The following is a 12,090-nucleotide window of genomic DNA, read 5'->3' on the forward strand; positions in this document are numbered from 1 at the left end:
TGTGAAATATTAGCCCTTCATATTTAAGGTAAAATTATGTAATTACCTGTAACACCAATGACACCCAAAGACAAAAAACCATGAATCCATCAAACACACACCAACGATCCTTTACATAGGAGCTATCCCCCTAAAAGAGAAATAAAAATTAGTGTTTTTTTGTTTTGTTGCTTCATTGCCAAGATAAAAAAAGAAAATCACAAATGATATCCACTGCCAAAAAGGAACAGCATCATTCTCTACCATCTTTAAAATGTCATTTTAACAGATTCCAAATCCCCAATGTCTGAGCTGGAAGATGATGGAAATTTTAAATATATAAATACATCAAATAAATAAGTAAATAATGTATTCAGGAAAGAAAGTTATGAGCTTCATTTTTCTGCAGCAGCTCCTTTCAGCCACGGCTAGAGAAGAATTTATAAATATCTTTGTTTTTCTTCTTTATAGTAGCCTATATAACAAACACTGCACCTGATTCAACACTGACTTTTACCTTGTGCCATCATTTACATGCCTACAAAGTAGGTATAAATTGCTAACAAACCAGAACACTGGTGGCTAACTTATACTTGTGCAAACAGAGTATCATTCTGGTTTGATCCATTTTTACACCTCATTTCACAGATGCGAATGATTACTCAAGGTGAAAAGCCAACCAATGCTATACACCAGTCTGAATAGGATTGGTCATTCCTTACAGTAGATGAAGACCACATATAATGTAGAGAAAACATTTTACACTAAACTCACTTTCTCTCAGTTGTAAAAATCCATCCTGGAAGTAAACAGCAGAAGGATAAAACAACAATATAGTAAGCCGTTCTCAAAGTAAAATATATCACAGATAAACTGCACAAAACATGAATGCTACCTATGGTCAGAATTTGTTTTCCTTTGACAAGACGCTTACGGTTATTTTTTTTCAGTCTAATTATGCATTTTATTATATATTTTGGAGGGCAGGAGGGTACAAACTAGGGTGGGAAATCACTGAACAGAAACTCACAATCACTGTCATTTCAACTTCTACTTGCTGCACACAACACTTTTATTTCCCTGCCCATGGTCTAAGCCGATGAGGAACTCTTCATTCAGAGGCAACGCTAAACAAACCCAACTTGTCCAGCCTGTGATGTCTGATGATTGAAAAGTAGCTTCAAGTTGTTTGTCTGCAGAGCTCAACTGCTGACACTCTATATTTTCCCCTCTGTGTACTAACCATGCCTCCAGAGGAATAAGCACTCAACAGACAAGCTAAATCAGGGGTGGGCAAACTTTTTGGCCTGAGGGCCACATCGGCATTGCAAAACTGTATGGATGGACGGGGTAGGGAAGGCTGTGCCTCCCCAAAGAGCCTGGCCCCCACCCCCTATTTGCCCCCTCCCACTTCCCATCTCTCTCAGAACCCCCAACCCATCCAAAGCTCCTTATCCCCTGACCATCCCCTCCCAGGACCCCAGCCACTAACCACACCCCAGGACCCCATCCCCATCCACCCCCCCGCTCCCTGTCCCCTGACTGCCCCAACCCCTATTCACACCCCCGCCCCCAGACAGACCCTCCCCGGACTCCCACGCCAATCCAAGCCCCCTTGCTCCCTGTCCCCTTACTGCTCTGACCCCTATCCACACCCCGCCCCCCAAAAAGCCCCCCCCTGGACTCTCACGCCTATCCGAACCCCCCGTTCCCTGTCCCCTGACTGCCTCCTGGAACCACTTGCTCCTTATCCAACCCCCCACCCCTGCTGCTTAGAGCAGCAAAGCCCCGCCACCCGGCCAGAGCCAGCCACTCTGCCACTGCGCTGCCCAGCAGGAGTGGTAGGCCATAGCACTGGCGTCATGTCATGCTGAGGCTGCAGGGGAAGGGGGACAGCAGAGGAGGGGCCAGAGGCTAGCCTTCCCAACTGGGAGATCAGGGGCCAGGAAGGACGATCCCGTGGGCTGAATGTGGCCCGCAGGCCGTAGTTTGCCCACCTCTGAGCTAAAGCCTTTGATTGTGTGTGTTGAATAAAAGACACTGATACTTCTTTTTCTAGCACATGAAAACCCTTTGAAATCTGATTTTCTTCCCTAGAGCACCAAAATATCACAATTTATCCAAAGCAGGAAGTTTTCTGTGAATGAGGTTTGAGCAGGCATTTGGCCACAAGTTCTGATATTCAGCCGCACTTGAATAATTTTCAAATACCTATTACAAGACAAAAAGTTTTTTAAAAGGTTCCCATTTCCTCCGAACAGGCCTTGGAATGGCTGAACTGGCTCTTCCACTTTTCCTTAGTATTTGGAGACACAGATTATGAGGAAGTCATGCTCCCTTCTGGTTTTACAGTAGCATGCAACAACTTTGCCTCTCCTTCCTCTTGTGGTCGGTTCATGTCCTCCTATTACTCTTCCCTTTCTGCTTGGTGATAGACACCAATCTCCTCACTTCCATTTACTGCAGATTCCATCTTGCCCGGCTCCGTGGAACCACACCCGCTTCCTGCTCAAAAAGTGCTCTGGCAAGCTGCAAGTTTACCGTGCTTCTTGACTGTACAGAGGCTACCTGTCTCAGGGTGCCTGTTTTTGCAATTTGTAGGTTAGATCCTTAACTGGAGGCTTTAGCCTTCCCAGAGCATAATAAACCGTTTTTTAAAGAATGCAAACTCAGTCATTTTATCAAAGAAAAAAGCAATTTTTTTCAGAATAGATTTAAATTCCTAACACATCTCTAAAAAATGGTACTAAGTACTTCTAATTATCATTAGGGGTTTGGAATTGAGATTTAGGCACATACATAAGTAGACATTCTTTCTGTGGCACACTTTTCACAATGTCGTCATTGTAATGGCAGATTATTAGAAAAACATAACAGATAGTAATTCTGGAAGAATCAGTTGACCCATGCTGGATTATATTACTAATAATTTGCTACAATAAACAATCATACAGAAAGTCTGACAGTGGCACTTTGGACTATGCCCATAATCTCACTTTGGCTGAATGCTTTTTTCATATTTTCAGCATTTGTCTGTATTGTTAGACATTGGGGACATCCCTAGTATCAATAAAATATTTAATTTCTAACTAGATTGTGATTCAGTGTGTAATTCATTACTGGGGGCATTTCAAAGGTAGGACTACTTCTGAATTAATGAGAAAATCACAGTGTGCTTCTTGCATGAATCCTTGCACTGATTTTCAGTACCACTTCCTACTGGAAAAAAATCTAAATATTTTTAAATACTCAATAGGCCTGAAGACATAATGAGATAATTGCATTCCATTCCACCTCTAAAAACAACCTTGGGTTGAAATTCCACTGTGGTTCAGGCAATAGTTATCTGTTCTTACACCTGATGAGGAATATCATTGGAAGGAATTTTTCCTGAAGGAATCTTTCCTGAAATAGCTGAAATGGTTGATATGTTAACCTACAACCATTTTCCAATCCCATCTACAGAAAACCTGAGATTAACTAGATTTGTGAGTTTCGCACAGGAATTTGTCTGTGAATGCACCATTGCTTAGTACAGGGATTGGCAACCTTTGGCACACGGCCTGCCAGGGAAAGCCGCTGACAGGCCAGGACAGTTTGTTATCTGCAGCATCCGCAGGTTCGGCTGATCACAGTTCCCACTGGCTGCGGTTCGCCGTCCCGCTGTCCCAGGCCAATGAAGGCTAAAGGAAGCAGCGTGGGCTGAGGGATGTGTTGGCTGCTGCTTCCTGCAGCCCTCATTTTCCTGGGACGGCAAACCATGGCCAGTGGGAACTGCGATTGGCCGAATCTGTGGACGCTGCAGATAATCAAACCGTCCCAGCCCGTCAGCGGCTTTCCCTGATGGGCCACGTGCCAAAGGTTGCTGATCCCTGGCTTAGTATATCACACCATGATATATACTGTCCATTGTGCTGTGCAAGATAGCCTTTGGAATGGTAAAACTTGTTATAAATATGCTCCCACTCTCTCAACTTTGGCATCAAAATGATAACTGGATCTGGGTGAAGTATCCTGTCCACATTGACAATATCATTTCTTGGTAAGAGCATTATTGGGAGGCAATCCCAGAGTTTCTTGAAAACACAGTTCTCCAGACCCTTAAGGTATGACTGATATCATTGCTAGCAGAAATACTATGGGGATGTTCTCTCAGGGCTTGATCCAGGAATATCCCATTGAAGTCAAGGACATTATTCATGTGCTTAAAGTTAAACATGCATTTAAGTACTTTGCTAGATCAGGGCACTATGTTAGCAGCATGTAGGATCAGGCCCTTATTTACTATTTTTTTAAATGTGGATTTAGCATTTGTAAAAGATGCAGAATCAACAACTGAGGCTCCAGTCCTCTATTTAAGTCTAATCCAAAACCCACTGAAGTCAAGGTGGATCCTCCCATTGATTTTAATGTCTTTCAATTGGGCTCTTTATGTATAAGCTAGTGTGGAGTAGCTATGCCCTCAATGTGCCTCATACTCCATCCTAGAGAATGGGGCATGAATGTGGGCCCTTGCTGTTGGAAACTATATTTACAGGTTGCAGCAACACAGATTGCCCACAATCCTTCACCTTCAGGCACCCCAACTCTTGCCAGCAATGCCCAGGAAATGGGCAGGGCCAATAGGAGAAGGCATATCACCAAGGTAGCCAAGAAATGTGCTGATTCAGTCTCTCTCTCAGGCAACCTATGGAGCGCTACTGGAACTGACAGCTGCTCTCACACCTTGTAAAACTTAATTGTGAGACCTGGGAGTTCAACAGACTATATTGACAATACACGCCAGACAAGTATGGTCTTTTGGGACAATAAGTGTTAAGTGGATTTCCTGGGGAACACCTAGGGGAAACTTAATGCAAATTCCCCAACTCCAGTTATGCAAAAACCCAGCCCTCTGAAGAGACGGACTTTGTTTACCTGTTCCCAGAGACTGGACATCAAAGGTCCAAGATTTATAAAGAACCAGGATGATCTTCCCAGTCTCAATTCTGGTTCTGAGACAGTTATAAACTTGTAACCATGGGAGAAACCCAGTCATGGGTTTTGACGGACTGACTCCTACCAAAGCCCAAGGTTGGAGTTGGGATTGACCTCTGAAAGGCTTTTTAGCATGCATCTACGTTCTATTGTTGTTTTTAATATATTTTCACCTTAAAAATAAATGTGCTTACTTAGAGCTGTGTGGAACTTATAAAACGGTGGGCAATATGCTGGTGATAGCTTCTGGAGAGAAAGCAGAGTGCTGATGCCTGTCTTTGAGATGGTCTGGCTTGCTGGGGATCTCACAGTGTAAATCAGGGAGCTGTCAGCCTTGAAACCCTAGTCAGGAGGCAGAAAAACATTGGTCTCCACCCAAGAGAGGTAATGGCTGAGAGCCAGAAGTCTAAAAGTAGGCACCGTTGTGTAGTTGTCTTGAACTGTGGACACCTCTCTCTCAGTGCATGAGAAGAAAAAGCATCTCCTAACATGCTGCCATCTCTTGCCTTTTAATGTTTATGTTCAGTATGTCACAGTCAAGTTATCTTAGACTAGAGCTGGACCACGTACATGAAGTTCAGGATGAAGCATGTATATTATGTGAGCTTGAATGTTGTCCTTATCTCTGCAATGCTAATCTGTGTTATTTTGAATTTTGGTTGATCAAACATCCTGCTGCTACCTGCTATCCCAACACAGCAAAGAAGCCAGACCTGACTGTATCTGTGATTACAACCACCCACCTTGGAAGAGCTTTAGATTAATTCATCATGACAATGTTGCCTAAATTCAGGAAGGCAATCTGAAATAGAATGAGAGATTTGCTTCGAGCGGAGTGCTTCCTTTCTTATTTAAAGTAAGAATAGTAAGCAGTTCTGCTTATCAAATAATTTTTCAAGTTTTCAATTAATTTACATGATTTTGTCTAGCTAAAATAAATAAGAATACAGACATTCGCTCACTTTTGCACTTGTTCCTTTCCATTGGAATACTGCTCTCATCAGGATGTCATTCAGATGGGTAACAATATACTTTCCTGATTGTAACAACCACACTAAAAGATAATCTGGGAATTGGTATTATTTTTTATTTTCATTAATTCAGTCTAAACCGATAAATTTCACCACAATTATTCATGGCTATGATCTCATCAAAATAGAGGTGCAGGTGTCACAAGTTTCCATTCACAGCAGCATGAAAATAAAAATAGTAATTTAGCAGTAAATAGATTTTAGGGGGGAAGTATTTAATTTTAAGTGATGAATTTATTTTTCTGGCTACCTAGAAGTCATTCTTTAAAGGTTAATTGGTAACAAGTATTGATTTTCTGTTAAAGGTGGATTACATTTTACATTGCTGACACTAATGATAATAGAATACACAGAAAAAACAAAACAATAGGATTCTACATCTTAGTTTTTTGTCTATTTTCTAAGATAGCTTTTCGCACTTCTGACTCTTTTAAAACTTATTTTATCATAATGACTGTTAGTAAATTATGAAATTCACTGCGTTACTGAATTGATTATGTTTTGTTCTAAAGAACAAATGTGAACTTTGGGGACTCTTCCTCGTTCCAATGAAGTCAATGGGAGTTAAGAAAACTGTTTACTTAATTTAAAACATATTATAAAGTGGAAATATACCGAACATTGTTTCCTAGTCATTATCCTAAATACAGAATTTTACCTGCTGGTAGTCAACTGCAAGTACAAATGCAGTACCAAAGTACCAATGCAAACCCATGGGAACAGTGGGCCCCATTAGAAACCTCCAAAAAAAGAGATACATACAGACAAGTCCAAGGGGAAAAGACCCAGAAATAGATGGAGTCTGAAAGAACTAACAGAAGAGTAAGCCAGAGGCTGAAAATAGTAGAAATAAAGTCAAGGGATTGTTCAAAGTAATTTTCTAACCTATTAGGAAGAAGAAAAAAAAGAAAGAAAAACCACAGCTATTTTTCTCTTTTTAGCTCTGCCTTCAATTCTTCTCTTCTCTCACATTCTGCCCCCCACCCCATTGTTGTTATTATTCCTTATCTTTTTCACTCTTTAGTCTGCTAGGTTAGGTGTCTGCTATCCTGTTTGTACTCCACTTTTGGGGATTCTGACACTTGCGAGGGTTCCGGTATGGTAGCAAGCAGTTCTTGCAAAGTGTCCTACCTTTCCACAGTCAAATCTTCTTGATTGTGTAGGATGGTCTGGCAGTGCCCACCCCCCATCACTACCTCTGCCCTCAGCTCCCCCTTCTGTCATGCCCTCATTTCAAGAAGGTGGCAGTAAATGGCAACTCTTTTGCTAGGTGTTGAAGATATATTTTTTAAAAACAAAAGAACAGCCATACTGGGTCAGACCAATAGTCCATCTAGCCCTGTATCCTGTCTTCTGACAGTGACCAGTGCCAGGTGCTTCAGAGGGAATGAGCTTAACAGGTAATTATTGAGAGATCCATCCTCTGTTGTCCATTTCCAGCTTCTGGCAGTCAGAGACTAGGGACTCCCAGAGCAGGAGGTTACAATCCTGACCATCCTGATTTATAACCATTGATAAACCTATCAATGACATATCCTCCAGGAACCTAATTCTTTTTGAACCCCTTTTTAAACCCTGTTATAGTTTTGACCTTCACAACATCCCCTAACATTTCTGAAAAATCAGAGCCATATTTTTTAAATTATTTTATTGAGATTATTATTTATTGAGAGATAAAGGAGCAAGGGGGACTTGATTGCAGTCTTTAAGTATCTACATGGAGAAACATTTGATAATGGGCTCTTCAATCTAGCAGAGAAAGGTATAACATGATCGCACGGCAGGAAGCTGAAACTAAACAAATTCAGATGGAAACTAAGGCATACATTTAATTGTGAGTGTAATTAACACCGGGAACAATTTACCAAGGATTGTGGTAGACTCTCTACCACTGGTAATTTTTAAATCAAGACTGGAAGTTTTTCTAAAAGATCTGCTCTAGGAATTATTTTAGGGTTCCATGGCCTGTGTTACATAAGTGATCAGACCAGATAGTCTTAATGGTCCCTTCTGGCTTGGGAATCTCTGAAAGTATTGAAAATGAGAGTCAGTAAAATGCAGTATAAAAAAATCCAGATGAGGCCCAGGTGCCTTCCCTTAAGTCAAATTAGGTAACAGGCCATCAGTTACAGATGCCCTGAACTGCCCCCTACCTCCAGCTCCCTCTTAAAGGGCCAGTCACAATGTGACAATGGTGGTTTGAATGTCTCCATTTTTGAGAGATGTAGCATCAGCAAGAGATTTGATTTTCAGAAAGTGCTAAATATCCACTCTCTGAAAATCAAGCCCATCTTTAAGCTTCTCAAGTTGAGCACTATATAAGTGAGATACCCACACAATCACTAGTCACTTTTGAGAAATCTTAGACATTAGTAGAGGGCTAAAAGCTCCCATGACACTGTCAGAAGAGTAGGACTCAGATAGTTACATGTATAGATGGGTTGGATGGTCTATATGAAAAGGTGTGTTGATTATTTATGTAACTACTGGATCCTGGGCATCCTCAGGTGTTCTTCACCACCATAGGTCAGTGCTGCATGGGGTGGCTCTGGCACTATATGAGTTGAAGCCTCTTGAGACAATGAGTCATGGATAGTCCATCAATCTGCTGGACAGTGTCTATAAATTCTACTGTGAAGCTCAACAGGTAGGGTTTTGTATAGCAATAGGATGTTGATGTGGGCAAGTTCAAGCTCCCAACCCATCCTAACAATTTCAAGCCACTTCCAACCTTGCCCACAAAAGGGGAGGGAAAGAAGAGACAGCCTGAAAAGCCTCACCTGTCTTCCAGTTGTCAAAACCTGCAAATGACAAGCCTGCTTCTCAACCCTGGCTTGGTGTCAAAAGCATTAGTTTTTTGCTGTCCAGCTGTCAAACCCTCCCGTCTTTTCTCTCACCCCATCCCCAGCTATTACATTTCATAGTCTGCCCAGGAGATAAACTAAAGCCATGGCACACATGACTCTGAGGTGCATACTCTATCCCAGACTGTATTCAGCCATCTCACTATGTGTACATACCATATCTGTTACTATGCCAAATACAAGAGAGAAATTCAGCCCAGCATATTTTATCATGTCTTATAACTATGTAATTTGTTCATTCTTTAGATAGATAGATAGATAGATAGATAGATAGATAGATAGATAGATAGATAGATAGATAGATAGATAGATAGATCCTGTTAATCATGCTTACAACCGTGTATGTTGTCTTAAATACCTAAGTAACTTTGCCTCAGACTTTTCAGAATTCTTGGCATTCTGTTTAGGAAGCTTAGGAAAGTTTAAATAATAGTTCAGATAACCAAGTAACCCTTAACTAAGGCAATACTGACAACTTTTTATAGGTGGTCACTGTATTAGTCATTCCTCTGAATAATTATAGTATTGTTTCAAAATCAACTAAGTTATTTTTTAAATGTAACACTGTAGGGAAAAGTTTCAGAGTAGCAGCCGTGTTAGTCTGTATTCGCAAAAAGAAAAGGAGTACTTGTGGCACCTTAGAGACTAAAGACTGTTTATTAGCATTTACACAACGGTATGTCTTACAATAAAATGTTTTCACCAACACTGCAGGAATGTCTGATTAAAATAACACTCCATAGTGGTAGTTAATCCGTATTTGTAAAATACTTTGCCCTATAATACAATGGACAGTGCTGTATACAAAATACATACGTACAAGGGAGGCAGAGCTAGGGTTGCTATGGGAAGCTTAGCTCTAAATAGCATTTGTGGTTGTAACATCACTTCCTTGTCATTGAATTAACTTAGGTTATGCAGTCATTGTAAGCATCCCTTGACTGAAAATTCAGTGCATTATATGAGTGGTTACAAATTTATCTATACCATAAAAATATACTTTTATGACAATCTTGTATGCTATACAAAAACATTGAAACAAATCACTTAATGTTAATAAAAGATCCTTACAGCAGTACTGATTACTATGAAGTGCACAATGCTTAGCAGACACAAACTTATATTTGCAAGAGCTCAGTAAAAAGATATTTTAAGATGGGGCCAATTAAGTAAATTTTATTCTGAAGACCAACATAAAGAAAACAAAAAGCAGCTGATGCTCTGTAGGTCTTTTAGGACTCTTGTAAAACAATATATATAATCTTCCATTTCATCACTTAAATCGTTACAGCTATGATCACTACAGAATCCTTAATTATTTCATTATTTGCAATAGTAATAAATTAGATTTTACAAAATCACTTACTGAGAGTTTCTTGGATTATTTTAGAGATTACTAACGAGGAAGTACGTCCTTATTTCACTCAGATAAGACCAATGAATTTTACTTTTAACAAATATTGAATTTTTACAAATTTACAAAAGCAAGTACACTGAACTTACATTTTTCACTAAATCAGTACATTGCAATAAGAGGGAAATTGTGAAGTGCCCCATTTCGTATTTTATGCTCTGCTGTTGACATTCTAACCACAACAACAACTGTGCATTTTAAAATATTTGTAAGTGTTCAGAGATAACAAATTCTATATAAGCTGTTCTGCTGGTCAATCAAATATAATTCCATTTCGCCTACCCCAAAGTACACATGTCGTGAATACACAATGACAGTTCTAGGGCAGGTAAAACTTAGAAGAAAATAATCCCTTTTTTAAGATTTAATAGTGAATACTTTCATTTCATCATACTGACAGTCTTCTGAAAAAAAAACAGATGATAAAATATTGCTCAAGTGTATCTGAAATGATGGAGACATGTAGTTACTAAAACAGCAACAAACAATGGGGATGGAGGGAAGAGCTCAAATAATTAAAACAGAAAAACAATGCTTTTAGGGTGAACATGTTATTCAAATCAGGGATATCAATCATGTTTGTGATGAAACACATAACACTTAGAGGCTGTCAATCACACCTGCTATGAAAAATTGAGAGGTCTTAAACTTACCTTTCAAGCATTAACAAACACAGGCATAATACAAATTCTCCTGAAACTGATTATAAAGATTGTTGGACCAAATTCCCAAAACTGTAAATCAGAAACTGCTGAAATCCAATTAAAAGATTCTACATGTATTCCAGGTGCTTGCATGTATGCACACAAAAGCCTCCTGTGCCATAGCCACAGGTACTATGGCACATGCTAAATCCTCTATTCCGGAAGTGAAAGACAAGACCGGTGAGGTAACTGGACCAACTTCTACTGGTAGAAGGCATAAGTTTTTGAGCTTCACAGAAACTTTATTCAGGTCTGGGGAAAGTAATCAGTGTATCTAAGCTAAATGTAATTTAGAACAGATTTTTAAGCATAAGGGATAGAAGACCACTGTAGAAGACCACTAAAATGAAGCAGGCAATTAAGGTTAGCAAGCAATGGGATGAGTTACGAATTACTGTAATGAGCCATAAAACTAATGTTTCTGTTAAGTCCATTTTACTGTCTAGCACAGTTATGAACTTAAATGTCCATGCTCAACTTTTGATGGTGTGTGGATTTCCTTTGAGGATGAGGACTCAGAGGTCAGATATGGAGTGATCACTTTGTGAGACTTGTTCGCCCACAGGTGATATAATGTTTTTGTCTTTTATCATTTTTCTGTTAGTGTTAATTTGAGAGCGTCATGATTATCTAATTTCACTCACATAGTTATTGCTGGGCATTTGGTGCACTGGATGAGGTACACCACATGTTGTGATAGGTATATGGATCTTGAAAGGTGTGGTGTAGAAGGTATCATTGTTGCAGTGGGAATATGTCTGCAGAGTTTGCATATATTATTCTGGCAGAATCTGGTGCCACTTTGAATTGGAATGTCCTGGTCTATGAGGGGCTTGCTTCTGATGTTGAGCTCGGGAATGTTGGGATGGGGGGTTGTCTGAAGGCCAGAAGAGGGGGGTTCAGTAAAGATTTCTTTATCCCCATTAAGTATGTGTTGTAATTATTTGATAATACTCAGTATGGGATCCAGCGTGGGGTAGTTCTCCATCAAAGAAAAAGATCCCATCACAGAACAGGCCATTCAAATACTCTGGGAGAACCTGCTTTCAGTACAGAAAAAAACCCAACCAATGACCACACACCCCAAGATGTCCCCTATCAACCCACATTGGAACCCATAC

The 12,090-nt window shown here is 40.1% G+C and overlaps 1 protein-coding gene across 2 annotated transcripts in view; it reads right to left on the reverse strand.

Moving 5' to 3' along the window:
- Positions 1-12,090, reverse strand: part of NALCN (sodium leak channel, non-selective) — a 389,689-nt gene that overhangs the window by 342,631 nt on the left and 34,968 nt on the right. For both annotated transcript variants that reach the window (XM_038386658.2, XM_038386660.2), the window contains exon 4: positions 47-130. In XM_038386658.2, the coding sequence (XP_038242586.1) occupies positions 47-130 (84 nt within the window). The remainder of the gene's footprint in view (positions 1-46; positions 131-12,090) is intronic.

This window comes from Dermochelys coriacea, chromosome 1 (assembly GCF_009764565.3).
Source record: "Dermochelys coriacea isolate rDerCor1 chromosome 1, rDerCor1.pri.v4, whole genome shotgun sequence".
Classification (NCBI taxonomy): Eukaryota; Metazoa; Chordata; order Testudines; family Dermochelyidae; genus Dermochelys; species Dermochelys coriacea.